Source organism: Falco naumanni, chromosome 2, assembly GCF_017639655.2.
Source record: "Falco naumanni isolate bFalNau1 chromosome 2, bFalNau1.pat, whole genome shotgun sequence".
Taxonomy (NCBI): Eukaryota; Metazoa; Chordata; class Aves; order Falconiformes; family Falconidae; genus Falco; species Falco naumanni.
Genome location: NC_054055.1, coordinates 121834629 through 121859185, shown reverse-complemented (window position 1 = coordinate 121859185; position 24557 = coordinate 121834629). Strand labels below are relative to the sequence as shown.

At 44.0% G+C, this 24557-nt stretch overlaps 1 protein-coding gene across 8 annotated transcripts; it reads left to right on the top strand.

Annotated features, from left to right (window-relative positions):
* Window positions 1–738: 738 nt before the first annotated feature.
* On the top strand, window positions 739–23125 carry NXPE3 (neurexophilin and PC-esterase domain family member 3). Of its 8 annotated transcripts, none has more exons than XM_040583146.1 (7): window positions 754–1012; window positions 2748–2799; window positions 4764–4976; window positions 11875–12635; window positions 15493–15566; window positions 18845–19051; window positions 19899–23125. In XM_040583146.1, the coding sequence occupies exons 3-7, from the start codon at window positions 4884–4886 to the stop codon at window positions 20447–20449; spliced, it is 1686 nt and encodes a 561-aa protein (XP_040439080.1). In that variant the 5' UTR covers window positions 754–1012; window positions 2748–2799; window positions 4764–4883; the 3' UTR covers window positions 20450–23125. The 8 variants fall into 8 exon arrangements, with proteins under 8 accessions (XP_040439086.1, XP_040439080.1, XP_040439088.1 ...); XM_040583147.1 differs by lacking the exon at window positions 754–1012 and adding an exon at window positions 1879–1939; XM_040583150.1 differs by lacking the exon at window positions 754–1012 and adding an exon at window positions 4283–4360.
* The last annotated feature ends 1432 nt before the right edge of the window (window positions 23126–24557 follow it).

Below are 24557 nucleotides of genomic sequence, written 5' to 3'. Positions count from 1 at the left end.
TTTAGTGACAGTGTAAACGAATAGACAGCATGTGTGAGGAAGTAGAGGTAAAAAGTTCAAGATGAGGAAGACATATGGCCTTCATCCCTATGGACCACTGTGTAGGAATGAAGGCAGTGGGTTGATCAGCATTGATAACATGCAGCTGTGGCCTTGCCTCAGCGGCAGTGGGTTGATTGACATGGATGATGTGCAGCTGTAGCTTGTTCCTGCTAAGTGGTTAAATAGCCCTGAGGAGCGTAGGTGAGGGAGTCAGGTGGAGGGGTCTGGTCTGGCTTCTGGAGGAAGGTGATGCAGCATAGACAGTAGAATCTGACCAATGGTAAAGCCTTGTTGCAGCCTGCTAGCTTGCTTGTGCTGCAGCAGACCACCAGGAGGGTGAGGACGGCCACCCAAGGGAGATTGTGTGTGGGCAGTGGAGGCTGTTGTGTGCAATGTGAATACTTTGTGTAAGCGCTGCCTATTCCAGGAAATGTATGGAGTGTTGATGCAACTGTGTGTGGATAAAGGAGTAACTTGGGAGCCGGTGTGTGAACTGTGGGGCACTGTCGCCTGTGCCCCATGAATAGGTACCTGCCCCAGATTCCTGACTGTGATAGAAAGCTTAGAAATAACTAGATTAATAGGATACGGAAAACTTAGAATAGTTAAAATTCTCATTGTGTGTACAAAATGAAGTTTCACAGTGTGACTTTGCAGATGAGGTGAGGAGCTCACAGTATGACTTTGCAAATGAGCCCGGCCCTGGGGCCCTTTGTACTGATAAGGTGGACCTGGCATGCTCTGTGTGCCAATAAGAAGACACTGGTATGTGAACATCTGTGCCTGGAGATAGGAAAACTGGATCTGTCCTGTTTTGTGGTCTGGAAGAAACTCAAGACAGGACTGAGTCTGTGCAGAGAGTGAAGGTGAAAAGTTCAGAGTGAGGGAGACTACTAAGCCTTCACCCTCAACGACTCCCATGACAATGCACAAGTGCAAATGGAAGGAAACTAATGATAATGACTTCTTGGTAGACTAGTTATCCTAACTCAACCTATTCTCGGGCATCTATTGACTATGTATGAATGTATACTTTAAATCAGATGTGCACAAAGAAGTTGGGGCAGCAGGTGCTTTTGGAATTATCCACCCTGATGCCTGCTGGTGAATTAAACATACCCGCCTTGTAACCTATCCTGAGTTAGAGAGTTCAATTCCACACGTCAGCTGCTCGGGAAGCAGCTCCTTACAGCTTCAGGGGGGCCGCGCAGGAGCCCGGCGGTGCCACCCGGGCTATAAGCCGGGCTCCGCACCAGCCTCCCCGTTTCCTCGCCCCCCCGCCCTGGCTGGCAGGTCACCCGCATTCCTCCCCGCTCCTGCCGCTGCCCAGCGCCGCCCTCGGCGGGGGCCGCTGCCTGCAGCTGCCGAGTGCGGTGCGCCGGGCCGGGGGAGCGGGGCCCGCAGCCAGCGGGGAGCGCCCACCGCGCCGCCGGCAGGGCCGCCCAGGCCGCCATCGGCCGCCCCCGCGGGGCTCGGCCTTGCCCCGGGAGGGAGCCGTCCCCGTGGTAACGCGGCCCCCCGGGGAGGGAGCGCGTGCGGCGGGCCTGCGCGGCAGCGGGCTGGCGCAGGCGGTGGGCCGGCGGGGGCGCGGGCAGCCCGGCCCCGGCAAGGCAGCGGCAGCGGCCCGGCTCGGCACATGGCGGCTGCGGCTCCGCCGACCCCGGGCCCTGGCCTGCGGCACCGCCTCGCCCCGTCGGGCGCCGCCCTCGCCGCGCAGCCGGCCGGCCCTGCGGCAGCGGCCTGCGCTCGCCTGCCGGGCCGGGGCGGGGGGGGTCCGGGGGCGGCGGCGGGGCGGGCCCGGGAGGCGGGGCGCGGGCGGCGGGGCCGGCAGTCACCCGGCGAGCCCCTGGGGGCCGGCCCGGGGAGCGGCTGCGGCGGGGGACCGCGGCCGGCTGAGGTGAGGGGCCCCGGTGGGGGGGCTGGCAGGCGGGGGTCCCGCTCAGGCTCCCGCCGGCCGCACGCCCGGGCTGCCGGGCCGGGGCCGGGGTTTGGGTCGGGGCCGGGGCCGGGGCCGGGCCGGGGCGGCCGCGCCGCGGTGGGGCCCTCTCCCGCAGCGGGGCTGGGTGCGGGCGGCTCCGGCAGCAGCCCCGGCCCCGACCCTGGGCTCGGGCGGCCCCAGGGGGCGCTGCCAGCTGCCGCCCTGCCAGCGCTGGGGGGATAATGACAATAAAAGATAAAATTATAAAAAAGAAAAAAATAGATAAAAATAAAAAATGAATAAAACAAAACAAAAATTATGAAAAATAGTAATAAACGTTCACAAAAATTTAAACGTTAAAAAGAATGAAACAAAAAATAATAAAAGTAATACAATTTAAAACATTAAAAATAATTTAAAAAGTAATTAAAAACAAAATACTGGGCGTGAGAGCTTGGAGACTGTTTATGAAGATGCCACCGGGTTGAATTTTATTTCTAACCTTGGGCAAAGTGAGCCGGGCAGTAAGGAGGACCGAAGCTGAGGGGGGTAATGCTTAGTGATAAGGTGCAGAGAAGTCAAAGGCAGAGGACTGGAGTTAAAAAAACTTTAAATATTTTTTAAAAAAATCCGTGGATCACTGTAGAAACAAGATTAATTTTAGTATGGAGTCTTAACTGACAGGTTATTTTGTGTCACTGTAAGCAATCCACCAAAATACCGGTTGTTACTAAAAATTGTGTCTGTGTGTATATATTTATGGGGATTTTCCTGTATTGCTTTCAAGGTTACCCCTGGCCTTTTGCATGGATGGCTTCAGGGGATGCTCCAAGAATAAGGTGAGAATCCAGGGGGCTTTTTTGGCATAATTGTGTGCTGCCATTATATAAAACATGAACCGGATCGGTTATTCAGGGATGGCAAACCTGGAAGTGCCTTGAGGCCTTTAGCAGAAAACTCCAGTCCTGCGCACAGAATGCTTCAGAACTCGGTGCAGACAGAAACCCTGGAGGGGTTGAGCAGCAGTAAGCGGGGGTCGCCCCCACAGCCGCCTTTGGTGCAGGCAATCACCTTTATCGATTTTCAGTGTCCTGTGCTCTGCAGTGACTGGAAGAGAATTCTCAGCAACAAAACTGGAAATTCCCCTTTTCTCTAATGTGTTTGTTTCTGTTCCTCAAGTGGTCATGTATGGCCTTAAATCGGTGTTTTAATGTATTTAGGTGTATGCGTTACCAGTTAAGTTTAAAATCCGAGTTGATGTTTTATACAAAGTTAATACTTTGCATTAGCGCAGAGCTGTTCCAGCAAAGCTGCCTTCTTGTTGCATTGTGTCAGTTTGATGCTTTTGCTTTAATGGACATCTTGCTCTTTCAGTGCTTGCTCATCAGTCCGAAATGCAACCTCTGTAATTCTCAGCAAAGCATTTGGATTTATAATCCCTATAATCCTTGTGAAGCGATTTCATGTGCGGTCTGTTTTGAGACTGTCCTAGTTATACCAGTAATACATTTCAGTTTTCTAGTCTATGTCCATTTAATGAATGATTTAATTAGCTAATTTAGATATTTAATGTATCATTATGTTTCATTTAAATTTATGCAGCTCTCTTTATGTAGTCTTAATAAATAGTGTAACTTCTCAGTTATACTATTTATAGAAAGTTACACAGAATTTATCTAATCGTTTGATTATGTTGCTGTGCTTGGTAAATGGTAATATGAGTAACGCTGCTTTGAGAATATTGGGTTTGAAGAGATTGGTGTCTTTTGCCTGTCTCTCCTTGCCATCTGCTGCCTGTTTCCAAGTTTAGAGCTTCTCCTGCAGGAACAGGTACTCTTCTCGCTTGTGAAATGACTGTCTCAAAATTGTCAAAATTCCCTCTAGAGAAGAAGGAAGATGCCAGTGTCAAACTGAACAAGCATTAAAGCTGTGAGAACTGTTTGTCAACGGCTGCCAAGTCTACAATTTTATAATGGGTCAGCTATCAAGCAACCTCAAAAACTGTATCTCATGAAAGTTAAATTTTATTGAAAACATGACTATTATTACATCTTATTTTTTTAAAAAAAAAATCACCAAACCCAAACCCCAACACCTTGCATTCTTCCCAGAAGTTTGTTTTTTACCATTAGAGCTGCATAGAAGAACAGGATGTAAAAGGAATGTTTTAGGGTTGTTTTTTTTGTTTTAATCAAAAAGCCAACGGGGAGGATGTAGTCTAATGTTACAGAAAAATTCTGCAGTTCAATTTTAGTGCTTTCAGCTGTTAGATATCACCTGTTTAACTGATAGGTTTTACTGTTTTTTTTCCCCTCTGTCCAGCAGAGAACGGGAGAAAGTATCTTGTATCTTACTTTGGGCCTTAGTCTTCTGTAACAACTTACTGGAATCTCTAATCAGGTAAACAGGGAGATGTCTAAACCCACAAGTTTCTGCTAGAAGTCTTGGGCTCATGATTGCTGGATGGTGACAGTGTGGCCTAATGGAGAAATAGGGTGGGTGGGTGGGTTTTTTGATTGCCAGAAAGAAATCTTACTCTTATTTTGATTATTTTTTGTTTGTTTGTTTCAAATACAGGTGAGACTGGTTCTATGATTAGGGTTTTGCCTTGAAATACCCTAGAGAATTAAGTGACATAATAGTACTGTTCAGATTAATGCCACAAAAATCAGTTTTAACAGTTCTATTGTACCCGTTGTTGCTGCGCAAAGTTCTGCCGTTTACGTACTTTCAATGTCGAACTTAACTTTCCTTCTAATAACCTTCTGGGGACTTAATATAATTTTTGTAAATGCATCTGCAGTAATGAAGTGGAAGTCAATTGAGTCCTCTTGCGCACTACTGAGACGAAATGACATTCACGTTTGTGGTGATTGGAAGTCATGGCAGCGTCTAACATGGGAGGGAAGGACACGGACGGACAATGTGGCGTGACTCGTGCAGACTGCAGATCTTCTGCCTGCTTATGGCAGTGCTGGCTGTCGTGGTGCTGGTCCATAACTTTTTTCAGTTGGAGGTAAGTGGAGCCTGTTTCTTCTCCAACAGGACTTGAGCAGCGTTATTCCTCTTTGAGTGTAAGGTTAGAGTTGGGACTGGCAGCATTTAGCTACAACTTGAAATTGCAGAAAGTTCAGACTGGAAGGGATATCTGGAGGTATTTAATCCAACACCCTCCTCAATGGGCTAACTGCAAAGTTAGCTTGGATTGCGCAGGGTATTGCTGAGCTGCGTTTGGATGGTCTTCGAGGGCGGTCAGATTTCACAGCCTGACTGGGCAGCCTGTTGCTGTGCTGCATCCCTCTCGTAGGGAAGAACATTTCTCTCATGTGCAGGTGGAAGTTACCTCTTGTCCTTTTAATACATACTTCTGACTCTAGTTGCTCTGTAACTCCCCTTTAGGCAGCAAAAGGACTGCAGTTAGATCCCCTCATGGTCTTCTCCAGTCTTTTGTTTTTTTTTAAAAAAGGTCAGATTCCCTTAGTGTCTCCGTTCTGTCATGTAATCCGGCCCCCTAATCATCTTGGGGGCTCTTAGCTGGACTCTCCACTATGATTCTGGTATGGGGTGTCCAAAAACCAGACACAGTGTTCTAGGTATGCCTTCACCAAGGTCAAGCTGAGGGGAATTACCACTGTGCTCGATCAGCTGGTTATGCTCTTGTTAATTCCTTGCCACAACGCTATGCTGCTGACACATGGGCAGTTTGCTGTCCGCTGGCATCCGTAGGTCTGTTTCTGCAAAGCGGTTAGCTGGCCTCCAGCCTGTACTGATGCAACTTCTCTTTCCTTTTTCCTTCTGCTGTGTCTGACTTGCATATTTATTTCTTCATTTTCCATACTATGCTACTGCAGAGGTGCTTTCAAACTGCCTTAGTCAGTAACGCCAGCGTCAAGGCAGATAAAACCAGCGAGGATGTGCTGCAGGGAGCTTTGGAGGCTGACCCTGCCCACTGGCTGCCTGCCTGGTCAGGCTGTCCGGTGCGGCATTTGGTGGGTGAGCATAATAATGCTTAGCCTGATACCTCATTAAATTATAGCGATCTTTTATCTGTGTTAACCAATCAGTAATTGTTTTATGCTTTTAAGTTGTATGTGTCCTGTTTGCAGAGACTTTTTTTGGGTGGGTTTTTTTTCCCCCTCCTGGCTAGTGACGCCCAAATGAAATGACCCACATTTACAAATCCCCTCTCACCCCCAAAAAGATCTAATTGAATTGGAGGAGATTCAGGTAAGGGTTAGGAAGATGTTTGAAAGGTCTGAAGTCACAAGTGACTCGGGATCAATAACTAAAGAATCAGTGTTTGTTACCTATTTCAGTACTAGTGGAGACATTAAATAAAATGCAGATGCTGAATTCAAAGGGAGCAGGGGTGGCTTTTTATAGACTGCAGCAAAGCTGCAGAGGTCCTTGCAGTAAGACTGTGTAGCTGCATTCAAAAAGTCTGGATGAATTCGTAGAAGAAAAACCCATTGGGGTACTAAATCTTAAATATGTCAACCCTGGTGTTTAAGAAGTCTTTAAGCCATAAAGTGCTAGAAACTGGATTAAGTTTTCAGGAGGAAATATCACAACATGTTTGGCATGTATTCTTTTCCTGCGTACCTGCTGTTGAAAGCGACTGGAAATCAAAATACTGTGTTTGATGGACGTTTGGTTTGAGTTAGCATGGCCACTTTTGTATAACATAGAAGGCAGCTTTTCTTTTGTTGTCTCTTTCAGGGATTTTTTTGGTCTTAGAGAAAAGGGCTCTGGCAGAGCTTCAAGTGTGAAGTGAAAAGTGCAGCATGGGTGGTTGCTCTGTGCTGCTGCTTGCCACTATTCCTGAGAAGTATCTGTGTGGCTTTGTTGATGTTTACCTATCTGATATTCCAAAGGCAGTTAAGTATTGTGTTGCTGGTAAATCTTTATGCTGTAATATGCAACTTTAACCCTTTTGTGGTCTTCTCTGAATGGAACTGCTCTGGTACTGGTCTTTGTCTTTGTCATAGCTTCCCTGGCAGTCTAATACAGGTATCTGTGCTGATTCTTTTCAGTCAGAGATCAAAGCCAGAAAGTCTTAGAGAGCTTTCATGGAACATCTGTAACCAAATCTGTTCAGGCTCTGGAAGGAGGGCTTATCGTTGGTGACTGTTTAAATAAATGCATTAGACATGCTTCTGATCCCCAGATCATCTAATCTAGCCGGTTAAAGCTAAAGAGCTCAGGCAGTTATCAGCTAGTCCCTAGCTAGCTTTCCAGCTCTTTCCTGTTAGGATTTTACTTTTTTGTAGTTTAGAACTGTTTAGGTTGGAAAAGGTCATAACCTTTAAAAGTCCAACCCAGTGCTGCCAAGCCCACCATTAAACCGTGTTCCTGAATACCACATCTACACATCTTCTAAATACTCCCAGGGTGGTGACTTGGCCACATCCCTGGGCACCCTTTCAGTGAAGACATTTTTCCGAATATCCGTCTAAACCTCCCCTGGTGCAATTTGAGGCTATTTCCTCTTGTCCTATGGCTTGTTACTTGGGGAAGGGGCTGACTCCCCCCTCGATACCACCTGTCAGGTGGCTGTAGGGAGCAATAAGGTCCCCCCTGAGCCCCTTTCTCTCCAGGCTGAACACCCCTGGCTCCCTCAACTGCTCCTCATGAGACTTGTCCTCCAGCTCCTTCCCCAGCCCCGCTGCCCATCTCCGGACATGCTCCAGCATCTCCATGTCTTTCTTGTGGTGAGGGGCTCAAAACTGAGCCCAGGATTTGAGGTGCAGCCTCACCAGTCGTGTTGCAGGCTTCCCTTTTGAATTCTTAAGTTATTAATGATACCCTCTCAACAGCCCTACCCATGTCATAATTTTAATTTTCTTACCTTGTTTTTGAAAATAAATAATCAAACTGTCCACAAAATATTTGATAGCCTGCTAATTGTTTAATTTAGTTTTTGGTATGGAGTAACTCCTCCCTTGAGGTCCACAGCTGACCACTACATTATAGTACCAGAAAAAAAGGGTTTTTTATTTTCTTATATATAAATTCATTTAATTTTTTTTTTTTGCAAACACAGCCAGATGGATAAAATGTTCAATAATTTTCCACAAAGTATCAGGTTGTTGCCGAGGAACAACATCATGCCTTTAGGATATGGGAGAGTTTGTATGTTTGTACCAATTGCCTTTAGAGCAACAGAACCACTTTGGGTTTGGTTGTGAGAATTCTTCTATTTAAGCACTTGGAAATGATGGTGTATGGAGAGAGGGGAAGTTTCTTGCAAGGACGAAGGAATGGTATGTGGAATCAAACAGCTGGAACTGAACAAAAGAACTATATAACAAAGTGGCTTTTTTTTTCTTTATTCTTGCTGCTAAATTGCAGGTGCCTACAAAAGATAACTGCATCATCTTCTTCGGGCTATTGCTGGAACATTTGTCTGTCAGATGATGGCTTTTTAGGTTTGGCTTTGACATTTAGAGTAACTTAGCACCCACACGGTGCCGTGAGACTGTAAAGACAGTGAACTGATCTCATGTCTTAGGCAACAAATAGGGATAAAGTACCTAGAGTGTAAATTTACTGAAAATAAGATGGCTGACATTAGAGTAATCAGTGTTTGTTCAGGTTCAAATATTGTCTGCAGCATAAATTGAGACTCTGTTGGGCAAACAGGAATTTTTTTCTCCCCCATGCCTGCCTCCTGGGAATCTCCTCCGATGTTTCCTGTACGGATGCGGGTTTACAGCAATTGTTCCGAATGTACTAGGCCAAGCTAAGAGCTACAGCTGGTGGAAGATACTGGGCTTTGAGGTGGAGTTCCACCTTTTCAGCAGCAATTGAAATACCCAACAAACAAAACCTCTTGGGAACTGCAACTCAAAATCAAGACACCTTGAGTGGTATATATATGGAAATAAGCAAAGCAGGACAAGTATTATTCAATGTGGAGACTGTATTAAAAATGAAAAGAGTCTGTGTCATAAAGGAAGAGGACTCTTGAGAAACGTTCTTTATCTGCCCTACTTAAATTCTATTTTGTTTCGATTACTAACTAGAGTAGAGAGCCTGAAGTTCTGCATGGGCTTGGTATGACTTATTCACGTACAGGACCCAGAGAGATTTGGAAATGCCAGTGAGAGACGGGGGTAGGAAACGGCGAGGGGACAGACTAAGGTATCAGTCTGCCTCAGGGCAAACCCGGAGTGTCCGCAGGGGTAGGAGAACTGGAGCATGCGTTTGGAGGTGAGCCTGGGGAAGCACTTAAGAAAAGAAGATGGTTTGGAAAGCTTTCCTATTCTGGTAAAAGATCTTTGGTATATTAGACTCTGATGCTTTCCCTGCCTTAACTAGGAAAAGGAATCTCTGTAATATTTTCTCCTGTAAGTAGCCTATGTGCTGTAGTTTACTTTTACACACAAACGTATAATTCTGCAATAATACATGGTCCTGTTTGGGCTTGGGAGAGGACTGTAAAGATGAACAAGGATGTTAGAGAAAGAATGGTCCTTCAGGATGTTGAAGAAGCTCTGGTTTTACCTTCATAGAGATTTCCCCCCACCCCCCAGCCTTGAAGATTGGCCAAGGGGATATCTGTGGTATGGTTAGTTCTGCTTGATGGGTCATAATCCGGAGATGCTGGAGCTGAAGTGACAGTGCTCATCCGGGACCTCAGCTGCAGTGAAGAGCTTTGGCCTTGCGCTTTGCTAAAAAGGCTGTGTGGGTGGACTGTTTTAGAGAGATCTGCTCTGGTTTCTGAATATCAGTTTGTGGGCTGGTGTTCTCTGCACGTTTTCCCACTGGAAGACATAGGTATGCCCTTGGAGAGACTGCAGGAAGGCTAGCTAGGCCATGAATGACATCTGCACCTCTGACAGAAAGGCTGGATTAAAAATCCAGAAGAAATGTAGAGAAGGTTAAAAACAGTGATAGGTCTGGTTTCAAGGCCTTCTTAGATAGCCATCTCTCTTCTTCATTTGAAAGGTTGAGGTTTTTTTCCTGTGCCACCCACACCAACCTAAAGTACGGACCACTGAAGAACCAGTGAAAATAAAGAAACTTTCTCTTGAGGAGCTTACCCTGAACACAAGAATTAATCAAGTACACATATTCTTCATGATCAGCCCTTCTTAGGAAAATGCTTAAATATTTTTGCTGACTGAGAGATGGTCACCAGCTTGTTGGGTGCATCAAAATATATAGCTAACTTCAAAAAGTACTTCTGTGCACTATTTACTGTGTTATGTATATGCATAAGCAAGTGAAATGAAGAAGTTGTGAAGGTATCCAAAAATAGAAACTTGGCTTAATTCAAGGATGCATGTAGGCAAGATTTAAAGAAGTGTGCCTGAGATTCATTCTCAGCTTTGCCTGAACTTTACTGGATTAATAAAAGTGATATGCTGTGGTACATTTGTGTTTTTGCTTGCTGTGACGGAAAATAGAAATAATTATGAATTATCTCAGATGGCCTTCAGGGAAAATCTGTTAAACCCCGGTTGGATGTGTAAAACAGAAGCAAACCTTCTATTGTGGTAATAACATTTTGTCTATCTGTGGATACACGGCAATTCACGTTTTATAGTTATAATGTAACAATTTGCAATTTCAGGTTTTACAGTTAACATGGATCTAAAACAGAGAAGATACTATGTATCCATCCTACATCCTAGTGTGCTTAATATCCTCTCACCCTTGGCCGATCAAAACCAACTTCTTACGTAACGGGCTTCAAAATCCCATGCATTTCTATTGCTTGCTAGGTTTACCTTTCTTCTAAAAAAATACATTGAATTTCTGTGAAATGACTTTAATATACTGGCAAAATCAAATGAAATGTTCTGGGGTGGGGGGAAACTACTTTAGTAGGTATATGTACTCTAGGTGGTATTTTAATGGATTAAGATAGGTTTATAGCCATAAATTAGGCTTTAATGTAAGCACTGGGTATTTTATGACATTGCTGAGCAGTTAATTATGGGGAAAGTAAATGGAAAACACAAGGATATTGGTAAGTACAATGATCTTTTAAAAAATTGCAGATGTGTAGTATTGACTTTATAGCAACCTTTCAGATCTAAACTAGCATATTCGCTGATGCCATGTGAATGGTACATTATATAATTTTAGTCTTTGCTTGAAAAATGAGTTTGCTTCACTATGAAGTAAAAGTATGGATAAGTTCTCTACATGACCTGATAATTAAGTACTCATTGCTGATTTTTTGCATATTTGAGCTGTAAGTTTGGATTTGCTGATTAGAAATCCAACAGGTAGCTCTGGCATCTTAGATTGCTGCATTTTTAAATTTCCCTAATGCAAACCTGCAAAATTGTGTGATGTCATGAAGAAGATGGTATCTCTGTGGTTGCCTACCAGTTCATTAATCTATTGCCCCTGAAGCATTCCTTTTTATTCCATTTATTCCAATCTGTGCTTTACAGGGAAACGCAGACTTCTCTTGAAGGCGTGTGCGAGGGGTGCATCAGCTTCATCTGCAGTGTAACATCTCAGAGAAACCCTATTTCCTTGCATTATGTTGGGTTGCCATTAGACCTCATTGTGCTCAAAGGCTAAAATGTTACTACAGTAAAAAAATTAAACATGATTATTACTTAATCATACAACCTTTTGTAATTCTTTTCACTTTGCTGGCATTCACAGAATACACTGGTAGCCAGAATGCTGCCATGGGAAATATTGGACCTGATTTCTGTAAAAGCCTCTTTGCCAGAGCAGAGTAACCACAGGTTGCGTGCCTGTTGCTGTAGAAAGACCGTGGTCAGAGTAATAGATTTGTGTCTTCTAGTGAAGCTGCTTCATTTGGTCAGCTTCAAAGCTCTGTAAAAAGCAAAGCCCAATTCTTGGGATCGTTTCCTGACAAAGCTTCTGTTATTCACAGCGTTTCATGTAACGGCACAATTTCAGGTAATCTTTTTCCTCCTCAGCACCTGGATGATGACACGGTTTCAGGGTCAAATTGGATAACGGAAAACAATGTCCAGCGTTCTCTGTCACAGACAACCAAAACTACCAGGAAGCCTTACTGTGGCTATAAGCAGCAGACTTTGTCCAAAAGAGACCAGGCGGAACAGGAATCGTTGCTTGCTGCAATACAGTGGCCCAAACCCCCTGACGGCAAAATTGCCTTTGTACAGAGCACTGATCCCACACATAGCGACTTTGTGATTGTGAAACCCAGTGGGTTCTTCAAGGTGGGTGATCAGTTAGAGGTACTCGTTCGCATGAAGGATTTCCAAGGAAAACCCAAGCAGTATGGCGGAGACTACTTACAGGCACGAATTCACTCTCCTCTGCTGAAAGCTGGAGCAACAGGAAGGATTGTAGATTGCCAGAACGGCCTCTACAAAGTCTACTTTACCTTACTTTGGCCAGGAGAGGTCAAAGTTTCCGTGTCACTTGTCCATCCGAGCGAAGCAATCCAAGTCCTCCTGCGTTTACGAGAAGAAAGGCCAGACAGGGTCTACTTCAAAAGCTCATTCAAGTCTGGGAGGTATTCGGAAACCACAGAGTGCAATGTTTGCTTGCCTGGAGATCTCCCGGTCTGTAACTTCACAGATCTCTACACCGGTGAGCCGTGGTTCTGCTATAAGCCTCGAAAACTGCCCTGTGCCAGCCGAATCAGCCATGCCAAGGGTGGATATCAGAAAGGTCTTCTGACACAAGAGGAAAGCCTCTTTTTCCAAAGGTATGTTGTTAAATCTATATGTACTCAGTGAAATATTTTTTTTTTTAAAAAGACAAATGTTAGGTTATGGGTGGAATATGACGGATTGCCTTAGAGGAGATGTGCATCTGCAGGAGCAGGTGTTTGATGTCAGTTGTTGAATAGTCTCTTCCCCTCTGTTCAGCCATGCAGGAGCACAGGACTCTTAAACTGAAGAAACTTGGAGTGTAGTTCTCTCTGCGCTTTGAATTCAATACTGGTGCGCCTGCTAAAAGTCACAAGAGCATGCTGTCTAAATCTGGTTGTGGTTTGGGGGTCTGTTTCCTCATTTTCTGTTTCCACACCTATGTTTGCAATACCAATAATGATGCTTTGAGATGTATTTTTGGCCAAATCTGAACTACATAAAAAAGCTCCAGGCTTTAGGTCTATTTTTGCACAAAATATCAATTCCTTTTATCCTCAGTAAAAGTCATCATACATGTGATGCAATGCCTTCCTTGTTGCTCAGTACGACTTTCAAATCTTAGGAATAATTTTAAGTCCTTAATTAAGAAGAAAACACATGGTAGAGCAAACTGCTGAGCAATACCTTTGCAAGTGGAAATGATCCCTGCATGTTTGTATGAAATGTAAAAGCAGATTAGTTTCACAGTTGTCTTTTTCTTCTGCATTCAGCATTTTAAAAGAAAACAACAAACTTCTCTTAGTGCGTGGATAGATGGAAAGATCTGCTTCTGTATGTATGTACCCTCAGCTGAAATCAGACAAAGTTAGCTGCTGCGCAGTGTCAGAATTGTGGTTGTAGGCTACTGCCTTGTTCAAAGAAGAGGTTGAAGGAAAGTGTTTCTGCAGTATGTCCACTGAAGGCTTAAATTAGGAAAGATTTTAGAGCAGCAGCTCCAAATAGTTTAATTAGGAAAGTATGTGTGCATGTTTGTAACTGAAGAGCAGAAATCAAAAGTAAATACCAGTGGAGTTGGGATTTGGCTACTCCTTACCAAGTTTGTAAGTGGGTCTTTAGATTTTTTGTGCCTCAGGCAGTTCACCTGTAAAATGTGGCTGAGGCTGATTCGTGATGTTTCCAAAAAGGAGTGGGAAATTTTATTGTGTTTTGTTTTCTTCTTTTTTTTTTTTCATTCAGCTCTGAGATCCTCAACTGAAATGGCTCATGGAAATTCCAAGTAATTTATTTCTTAAATGATGAAAAACATTAGACAGATTCTCTTTAAAACAGCAATGAGGGACAGAATGAGAGTCTAGTATTAAACCTCTGCACCTGGGACAGCTGTGCAGGAGTGGTAGTGGCCAACACAAAATGATCAGGATTCACCGACATCCACAAACGAGTACTTCTGAGCTCTCGCGGTGTTTAGGGGGATGAGCTTTGTTCCTGTATTCAGGACATCGCTGTCCGACTGAAGGACCTTATTGCTGGGGAGCTGTGACGTGGGCTGGCCCTTGGCCAGTGCCGCTGTCTCCCCAGAGGCAGGGCATGCTGCGCTGGCCTCGCCTAGGGCTGGAGCTGCTGGTGGTGATGCCGGGCTGCCGGGGCTGGCCTTGCCTGGAGCTGGAGCTGCTGCGGATGGCCTCGCCTAAAGCTGGAGCTGCCGGTGGTGATGCCTGGCTGCTGCCAGTTCCGCCGTGTGCTGCCAGGCAGGCTGTGGGACTGTTGTGGCTGAAGGCTGGGGCTGCCTCCACAGAGGTGTGTACTGAGACAGGCTGTTTTGCTGATTGACTGGGTACCAAGTAGAAATGAATTCCAAGTCAAATACATGAATAAATGCAGTTTATTATATTACGCTGTAATAGAGGAAAAGTAGCATGCAGTATGATAAAAGGAAACAGCACTAGTTACTATGCACAATATGATAAAAGAGCAGTAGGAGCAAAGCATCACATCATTACTGCAACGCGTTACAGAGACTAAGGAAAGGAGACATCACCAATTAGCACCTTCACCTCACGCAGGCCCACCCTTCGGCTGGGACCACTGTTGCAGGCAGTGCCAGGAGTCTCTCGGGAACTGGGAGAATTCCTATGCGGTGCGTCTGCCCATAGGGGAGGCTTCTGGCCCACCTTGATACTCAGTGAAAAACAAAAATAGTTTACGCTATTGTAAACAAATATAGTTTACACTTGTTTATATTATAAACAAATGTAGTTTACACTATTACCTAGTGTATGTAAACTTCTGTGTTTCAGCTAAGTGCAGGCATGCGCAGTCCCATGCCTCGCAGGGTTCGCACGCGCCGGACGCCTGCGCGCGGTGCCCTTACCACTGTGACACAGTGACACAGCCGCGTGCCGTGTTGCTGTCTGGATGGCCCTGCTTGTAGCCAGCTTGTTCAGGGGGCTCAGGACAAACACCTCAGCTCATTAAAGCTGAGCAACCTGAGCTCATTGTCCAAGTTAAGCGGTCCCTAATTAAAGACAAAGACTTTCTCATAAGCAGTAATCGGTTTAATACCGACCGAGCGCTGGCAGGGCCGGGAGCAGCATGCCCTTTTGGTGCTCTGTCTCCCGGCGGCGGTATGTGCTCCGCAAGCCGGGTGCTTCCCATCTCTGTGGGAGACCCCCGAGCTCCCTGCAGAGCTCCGAGAGCTTGGCAGCTCTGCCTGGCTCCGGGCCAGCTGAACTGGGTGCCGGGTCTGTGTCCCGGTGGGGGCAGGGTTTGGATTCTGGTGCGGAATAGTAATAGTGGTCCTGAGGAAACTAACACAGAATGAATTCAGCTATAGGAACTAAAGCAAAAAGTTCTTAGGGCAAGTCCTATGTACTTATTTGAAGTGGATTAAGAAAAAAGGGGATTAATATTACCTTCAAAGTTCACAGTGAATTTTACAAATAAAATTATTATTATTATTTTTTGTTCAAGCGATGTGAATATCAAAAAGCCAATACTGTCCAGTGGACCTGATTCAGTGATTGTAAAGCCCAAGGTATTTACAGGTAAAGTGTACTTTTTAAGATTCTTGTTTTTAATTCATCATTAAAGTCATAAAAGAACAACAGGCATGAGGTAATAATTGATTTGTTTGTTTTTGTAGCATGGAATAGAAATTAACTTTTAAATTTGTATTGAGAAGATGAAGGTTTTTTGGGTGTTAGCTGTAGTATAAGTTCACTACTAAGAGCAAGATTGTCTAAAATTACATATATAAATGAGGTTTTTTGGCAAAAAATAGTTACAAAAAGAGTTTGTTCTCTTGCCAAAAGTGTCTTTTTTTTCCCCCAGCATTTACTCAGAGATGTAAAACATCTTACAGTAACTGCTCGCCAAAACCTCAAGTTCATAGAGTAAAACCAGCTGTATGGCCTTTCTTAATTTCTTTCTTTGTTGAAGAATTTTGTGTAACAGATTTTGATAATTTCATTTAAGTATTGCTATCATTTGTGTTACCACAGGATGTCAGCACCTGCAGTTGTGGACCAGAACAGAGTTGTTCTGTACCCTGTCTAAAAACCAGAACAAAGAGACAGTCCGTACTAATTGAACATAGAGGTTTTATCTTGTTTGTCATATCCACATGCATGCTTTTTATGCCTCTGAAAAGCCTGCATAAAATGTGATACATAGAGAAATACTTCTTAATTGAAAGCATTTCAGATGTGGTCTTGTGTAAGATGTTGGAGACTTTAACGTGTAGAGTTCCTGACCTGAGTAGTAACGTCTTAACAGAACGCAGCCTACAGCATTTCTTGTGCTTAGATTTGCTGTTCACTGAAAAAAAGTGAGTGCTGCTATCAGGCCAGCAGCACTTGCCTCCTTTCTTTCTCCAGATCATTTAGATGACAGGTTTTTTGTTGCTTGTTTTATCTTACGTATTTCCTTGCAGAAACTGCTGCAAATTTGAAATTTAATTATATAACCCTTCCTTCAGGAGTTACGGATGATCAAAGCCTGCTTGCATTTCCTGAGGATTAATGCTGGGTTAGAAGGGGTTGATAGGAACAGCACAGTATTCCTCAGGGAAATTCCTGCTAAGCAGAACTGTCTCTGAATAAATGAACTTAATACATTGGTATAATGTTCATGGAGGTATGGATTTGTTAGGAGTGATGGCACACTTAAATTTATTTTCTGCTGTTGCTGTCTTTGCACATACCTTTTTTGGGGGGGGTGGTGTAAATGTAGATCAAGCTGATTTTTAAAACTATTTTTCTCAAATACAAGCTTCTACTTCTGTTCTTGGTTTGTAACTATTCAGATTGGAGCTTTCACTCTCTTCTACTACATCCAAAAGTAATGGCTTTGTGAATTCTGGAGCAAAACTGGTATGGTACTATATGCAGGTTTGAAATGCTGGTGTTGGGTTTAGTGGGAGGCACCAAAAAGTTGTTCTAGTACCATTTTCTTATACATATGTGTAGCCTAAAAAACAATTTAAAAGGTAAAAAAAGGTAAAAAGGAAATGTTTTTACATCAAAACTTAAGAAACAAACGAACTGAAGTTGTGAATTCACAATATGAATTAGTCTTTAATTACATGGCCATACAGAGGGTTTTTTCCTTTTCTTTCTAAGATTCCTGTTTCATGTATATTGGATGGGTCAACATTACTAGTTGTTTTCTTTTTTTTTTTCTTTTTTTTTTTTCCCTTCATTGCCCCTGTTGCCTGATTTAAACAGTCATCCAAAGATAAAATTTTTTGATTGCTTTTCCTGTGGTACTCACAGTTTTACAGTCTTTGTGTCATACAAACATAATAGTGGTTTGCTTTTTACAGTGCCCCTGTGAGGTCTAAGGAGGTTAAGATCTACTAATGCAAGACACGGAGAATATTGTATAAGTAACAGTGAGGCCAAAAATGCCCGTTAGGAACGGGCATTCAAAGATGGTCATAGTTTCTTTTTTGGAGTGTTTAGAGTTTGGTTACACCTGTGTTGTCCAGGATGCTTCTGGGCCCTGGAATTCTGCTGCCTGTGCTTCTGCGTAGCCAGGCTGGTCTCTGGCACGGTTTTGGCCATGGCACTGTGTGCTTTCCCAAAGAGCTGCAAGCTGGGACAGGGCAGGGGCTGTTCTTGACAGGCAGTCTGCCTGCAAGAGTGGTTAAACAGCTGGATGTGTCTGTGCCCAGCTGGTGTTTGTGCTGGGGAGCAGCTCTGTGCTTGCTCAGGTTGGGTGTTTGAATGCTCGCGTGGTGAAGGGGGAACTGCTAACCACCCACGGAACTGCCACGTACCGGTTACTGGTGTTGCGCTGGATACTAAGAGAAATACGTCTGTGTTTGACTGACACAACCACGAGGTTGCAGCTTCTCTTCCTGTAACTTCCAGCCCTTGCCCGCAAGGTGTCAGGCAGTTTTTGCAAGCAAAATAAGCGTCCTACAGAGCAGAGCTTCCCTGGGGTAGTCTGATGGCCCTTCAAGGGGCTGCCTACCCCAGGCAGTAAAAGGGGAGGGGGCTAGGGAGCAGCGAGAAAGTGTGAGACCCATGGCGTTAGACTCCCATAATTCATACATTCAAAGGGGACGTATAAAACTCTCAGTCACAGCTTTAGTTCTGGCATTTCCTAGCTCTGGAGTCCTCATGATTCCGACTTCACGCTTCCAGCCCGTGTAGCTGGAGCAGGCATGTCGGGGTGTGCGTGCTAATCCATAGATGGATTTCTTTTTCTTTTTTTTTTTTTTTTATTATTATTTTTTGGAGTGGTGTCAGGTTGTGACCTTGCAGTCGGTGGTGTCCTGCCAGGCTGCAGCGGTGGGGTGATGCTGTGGGGCTGTGCCCAAGTGGCGCAGGGGCTCTGCTGGTGGGAGGCTGGGCGCTGGGGGGGGCAGCGCACTTTGCCAGGGCAGGGGCTGGCAGGGCTGGGGATCCTGGTGTCCCTCCCAGCTGGGGGGAGAAGGGGCTCTGCTGAGCTTTCTGCCTGTGCTTCTCTCTACCTTTTGCAAGCATCCACAATTTAGCGCTTCTGTCTAAGTATGGAAGATGTCAAATACTTACTGTGTTTTACTTTATCGTCAGAGATACCATTTAATTTAAATCAGGTTGAACTATAGCTGTTCAGCCAGCTCTGTCAGTAGTTGCAGGTTTCTGCTGCAGAAATAGGGGGTGCAATACTTGGGCTGACAGAAGTGTGATGCGTGGAGCTTTTGAATCTATGCATTACATCATACTCTTTCGCTTTAAACTAGGGATGATGTTCATACATCACTGGCTATATGTCCACAGAGGTCATGGAGGCTGGTTTTGTTGTATGTTAATTTCAAATAATTTTTCTTTTCCAGATTCAAGCAGTATGGACAGAGCTGAAGATCCCACGGTTTCCCCTTCTGGTTATTACCATGAGGACCAGTGGAGGTCCAGAATACACTGGATCCATCATTTTAACAAGTCAGATGATATAACCAAATGCTTACAAGGAAAAGTAATCCACTTGTTTGGAGACTCCACAATAAGGCAGTGGTTTGAATATCTGACAGCATTTGTCCCAGGTTATTTATTTATTTTTTAAATTTGATTTTGTCCTTAAAGACTTTTGCAAAGCTTTAGATCTCACATCTTGGACACAGAACTGATGTTACTGAATGGCAGTGACAAAACAAAGGAAGAGGAAAGACAAAGCATCATTGGAAGTGCTGGCAGAAAGACAGTTAGTCAAATGTTTGAGCAGACACTGGGAAGACGTGGGCCTTGGAAACGGGGCCACGAGGTATCTGCAGGGTTGTCCTTGTGAAACATTTCACCAGTGAGGACCGCTGCTGTGGCTGTGAGTTAAGGTGGCCACCCTGGGAAGCAAAGTCACATCAGGTGCCCATGTAAGGCCTTGCAGCATCCCAGTCACATGAATGACTTGGGAATCAATTAGCAAATGACTTCTGTTACTGTTGGTTGGGTTTGGGCCCTTTCTTCTATTAACTTAAATAACAGAATTTCAGTAGCCAATTAGATACTCTTCCTGCACCCCTTCCCCCTAAAGCAGTTAATGTGTTGGAACACAGACTTTGAGACTCCTTAATGAGGAGTTGGAGTCATCTTTTCTTTTTTTTTCTTTTTTTATTTCTTTTTTTATGAGAGAGAAGAAAATAGTTTGGGAAACTTGGAAAAGGCGTTGACAGCCTTGTGAAGTTGAAGTGTGCTGTTTTGCAGATTTCGGCACCTATAACCTCTGCTCTGAAATACTGCATGTATGGCGCTCATCTTCTGTTTAATTTTAGAGTTCTTAGCATTATGTTCAGATTTCCTTATCTGCTGCTACTTTTGCATTGTGGTCTTAGTGTCGTGTTGACAATTTTAATCTCTTACGCCGTCTTTCGCTAATGCTTGCTCTTGGTTTTTCAGATCTGGTGGAATTTAACTTGGGGAGTCCAAAGAACGTGGGCCCTTTCATGTCTGTGGACCTGAAGCACAATATTCTACTGAAGTTCCGCTGTCATGGGCCACCCATTCGCTTTTCAACGGTCTTTAGCAGTGAGCTGCGCTACATTGCCAATGAACTGAATGGCATAGTGGGTGGGCGAAACACGGTGATAGCCATAACGATATGGTCCCACTTCAGCACTTTCCCTGTGGAAGTGTATATCCGGCGGCTGAGGAACATTCGGAGATCAATTATTCAGCTGCTGGATCGCAGCCCCAAGACTTTAATCATCATCAGAACTGCTAACGTTCAGGAGCTGGGGCCAGAAGTGAGCCTCTTTAACAGTGACTGGTATTCCTTTCAGCTTGATTCTGTCATGAGGAAAATGTTCTCAGGAATTCCTGTGCACTTTGTGGATGCTTGGGAGATGTCTCTGGCTCATTACTTGCCACATAACTTGCACCCAAAAGAAGTCATTGTTAAGAATCAAATAGATGCATTTTTATCTTATGTGTGCCCTCTGCAAACTTAGCACAAGTGGGTATCCCGACATCATCTTTCGCTATAGCTGAGGTAAAGTTGCTCTTTGTCAGAGCTGTCAAATGATGCTGGGTGGTGGAGAAGGACTCTGGTCATTGTACTGGCCTGCAGTGTAAGTGGGGTGGCCTTAACTCTGCGTGGCTGTGAAGGGTGGCAAAGAGGAGCTGACTGTTCAGGCCGTATGTATCGTCCTGCAAGGCTGACTCCTTTCAACCTTAGTGTTCATACCTGAGATTATTAGACAGCACCTTATATTAAATAGGCAGGATTCAATAAGAAATCATGCAGGTTATTAGCTTTACTAGTTGGCTGCACTGTATGCTTAACTTAATCCATATGACACTGATGCTGTTGCCAGGTTCTGGCTGCTTAGAACTGTGTGGGAAACCTGGGAAAGATTTTTGGGAGCAGTCTTTCAGTGCTCCAGAGTTTGAGGGACATCCCCTCCAGTCGTATGTCAGAGAAGTACAGTGTCTGTTTTTGTTTCAACGTCCTAATGAGAAACATGAAGGAAGTGCACCAGAATCATTAATATCAGTCAAGGAAGCACAATTAAGATACCTGTAGTATTAAGTCATCATCAATTTGCTGAAATGCAATAGAGCACCCTAGTTAGGCACCCTTGGTGTTTACAGATGGCTGCTAAATGATAGTATTTTAGTTTGGTTTCCTCTACTACTGAATCTCTTCTGAGCTTTGATAACACAGTCTACTACTTGATTTACCTGTAATGGAGAAATGTGTATATTGTGACCTTGGTGAAGACACTGTCCCAGGCAGTGCCTGCAAGTTCAGGTTGCAGGCTCGCCTGCCTGAAGCATTTACTAATGAAAGTGTTTCCCTTCCCTGTAAGATAAAGCTATTCCGTTATGCTCCTGCAAAGCTGGACTTCTGGTAAATACTGCTGTACATCATTCACACGTTGTGTCTGTATGGAGAAGCCAAGTGACCTCAATGGGCTTGACGCTGTTTGGCAACGGGTAACAGTGACTGGTACGCGGTAGTGTCAAGGCCATGCAACGATCCCCCTTCCAGTGTTTGGCAGTTTCATCATTTATTCGTGAGCTTTGCTGCTGCCAATACAAAAGGTCAAAAAAATCATTCCCCAAAGCCACGCACGCCCAGGGCTGCCCTCGGTACCGATGGTATTTGCGGCTGTGCTGGTGTGGGAGCTGCTGGATCTTGGGCCTCTTGGCATGGCGTCTTCTGCTGCTAACTTGATTGAGCCCATCTATAGTTTCCAGTAGTAGTGCTTTGGAAACAAGCTTTGGCTAAACTCAGCCCCCAAATTAAACAGCAGAGAAGCGTTCCATGTTGCCTTATTTCTGGTCCCTCTCAGGCCAAAGGTTTCTTTACCAGGGGCTTTACAGAGAAATATGTGCAAACAGTAGTGGAGCGCTTCTGGAGCTGCTCATCATGCTTAAGGGGAATGCTGAAGTTGAGTCTTTGTGAGCAAACAGAGAGGATTGGCAAGGTAGGCTGCACAGTGGAATAATTGAAATGCCTTCGTCTTAGAAACGTTTTACTCTGCCAGGTTTGCTGCTACGTTAGGAGGATTTTGCTCTTAACTGCTGGAGGCCCCAGAGAGCTAATGCTGCCAGTTACAGGAATGGGGTGGGATTTTTTGGTGATTTTTTAAATTATTATTTTAAACTGAGAACTGCTTTAAAACAAATGTAAATGCTTTTAGTATGTAAAAGCTGTCAGTAGCATCAATCTATAAACTTACCAATTCTGAAATGTTTAAAAAGGACGGGAGGAGTGGCATGCACTGAAATGGCATTCTTTCTCAGCTTTTCAAGTTGGAATTAAGGCGGTCCAGGTTGCCAATTCCTATGGACAGCTGCATCGTGTGGTGTCTGCCTGTACATTAGCTTTAGGTAGCTATTTCTTACTTTAATGTGTTAATGGGAATTTATCCTCTGCTAAAAAGAGACCACACCAATTCAGCTCTGGGAAGGTAAGCCACCACAATGCAAAGTGACCTTTCATCTTTTCCTGGTGTGTTTTTAAAATACATAGAGTATAAGGCTTTCATCCTGAATAACAAATCTATCCAAATAATGTTAATGAAAATAAGACTTCAGACTTTTACTTTGAAGGAAACCACTTAATTTGTGGCCTAACCATTTGGTTTTCCTCACCAAGGCATACCCTGTGTGGAAGCGCCGTGGGGGCATGGTTCCCTGCATGCTGTGGTGCCCTTTGGCAGCAGCCTTGCATCGTGCTTAGCTAACCAGGGCGGCGAGAGGAGCGTGGGGTTCTGAACGTTTTGGCAATTCAGGGAAAGAGAACGGGACTGTTGCTAGCAAAGCACTCTCATCTTCTGGTAGAGCCTCTCCCATTCAGATTAATTACTGTATTCGTTATTTTATATCAATTTTTTAATAACAGATTAACTATCTTTTAGGTAATGAACTTGAGGGAAATTGCTGGCTGATTTGGAATGAGGATCAATATTTCATTTCTTTGGCTCTGGGAGGAGAAAGGGAGAAACTGAGGATTTGCTTATGTTCTAAGGTGAAGACTGGGGACACTATGCTTTTGTATGTCATTCAGTTGAACCATAAATGAGTTTTCATTTCTGTTCTCGTCTTGTTACCAGTTGCACCAGTTGTGTATGTATTGTCTATGGAAACATAGAAGCAATAAAGTATTTTTTAAATCAGTTTCTTTAAACGTTTAAGCATCTGAATGGGTTTTAATAGGTACTTAGGTTAAGAGGTTGGTTATTTTTCAAGTTACTTAATATGAAACAGGACTGGAAAGGAATTACTTAGTTGTCAGTTAAATATCTGCCTTTACACGTAAAAAGTGATTTCACCATTTTTTGAAGCCCTGTCTTCCTTTTCTTTCCACTTTTTTCACTTGAAGGGAAGAAATTGTATTACTTTTTGTATTTTGATTCTTGGCCTGAGCCTTCTGATTATTAACTTTTCAATACAGAGATTTCTTTTTCCTTTTTAATTTCTTAATTCAAAATCCAGCTCACTCAAATCCCAGTGAAAAAGACTGTATTTCTATGGTGTTTATCAGAAGATTTCAGAGCAATTTATTTATAAAATAAGTAAACCCCATCTTACATTAGACTGATATTCGACAGTGTACCTGACATTTTGAGAAACTTGTTTCTCGTATATATCATGTTAGGCTGATTTCTTTGTTCTGGAAATTTAATAAAACCATTAGTAGAACTGTTGCTGAAAAGAGAGGCTAAAAAGCAGAAGTTTTCCTTTCTGCAAGTTTTCCACTTCTAATTTCACCTGCTGTGCAGCGCTGTTGCAGCTCTGCTTTACAAGAATCAAATTGTCCCTTTGCGTTGTTTTACTTGTTAGGGGTAAGCATTCATAAGTGGGAACTTCTTTAGTAAAAGGATCTGTATGACTTTTTATGTACCACAGGTGACAGCTCCGTGTGCGTGTGACAAAAGCGAAGATGTGAAGCTGTCTGCTGGGAAGGGCGAGGGTGTCGGGGTCTGCTTTGGCTTGGCCACAGCTGTGTGGGTTAAAACATTGTTTCACTCACCACCGTTTAAGTAACAGCAAAAAACCTCAATCACAAATGCACATTTGATTTACAAAGCACTTACTCCTTAAGTCCAGATCCCTTCGTGCTTCGTCGCTGCCAGTATGTGTTTGGGCTGTTTGGAAGGCTTCTGGCACCTGCTGGTTGCAGCGGAGGGCTCGATCCGCGTGTTAGGGGAAGAACTTGGTCTCAAAGGTTCTTCTTCTATTCCATGTGTATTATTGAAATGCTTGTGAAACAAAGAAGGCTCTAGTGTCTTTCATTTCCCGATGTGATCAGAAAAATGATTTAAATAGCCAAAAAGCTCAAAGAATAAAAAGTGAGTAATAGAGCAAGTTTACCTAACCTATTTAATCTGATTCAGTCTGTTTATCTTTTTTGCTTTAACTCCCCCTACTTTATATTTTCACAGATGCATAGGAGTTCCCTTGGTTTGACCTGTTAGGTTTTTATGCTGTATGTTGGGTAGAACCTTCACACTATGGTTTGTAGACTGAAATCACTTAAAGTGATATTTATCTTTTTTTTTCTTTCCTGATGATGTGTATCCAGAGGGGAGTGATCCGTGCGAGCGG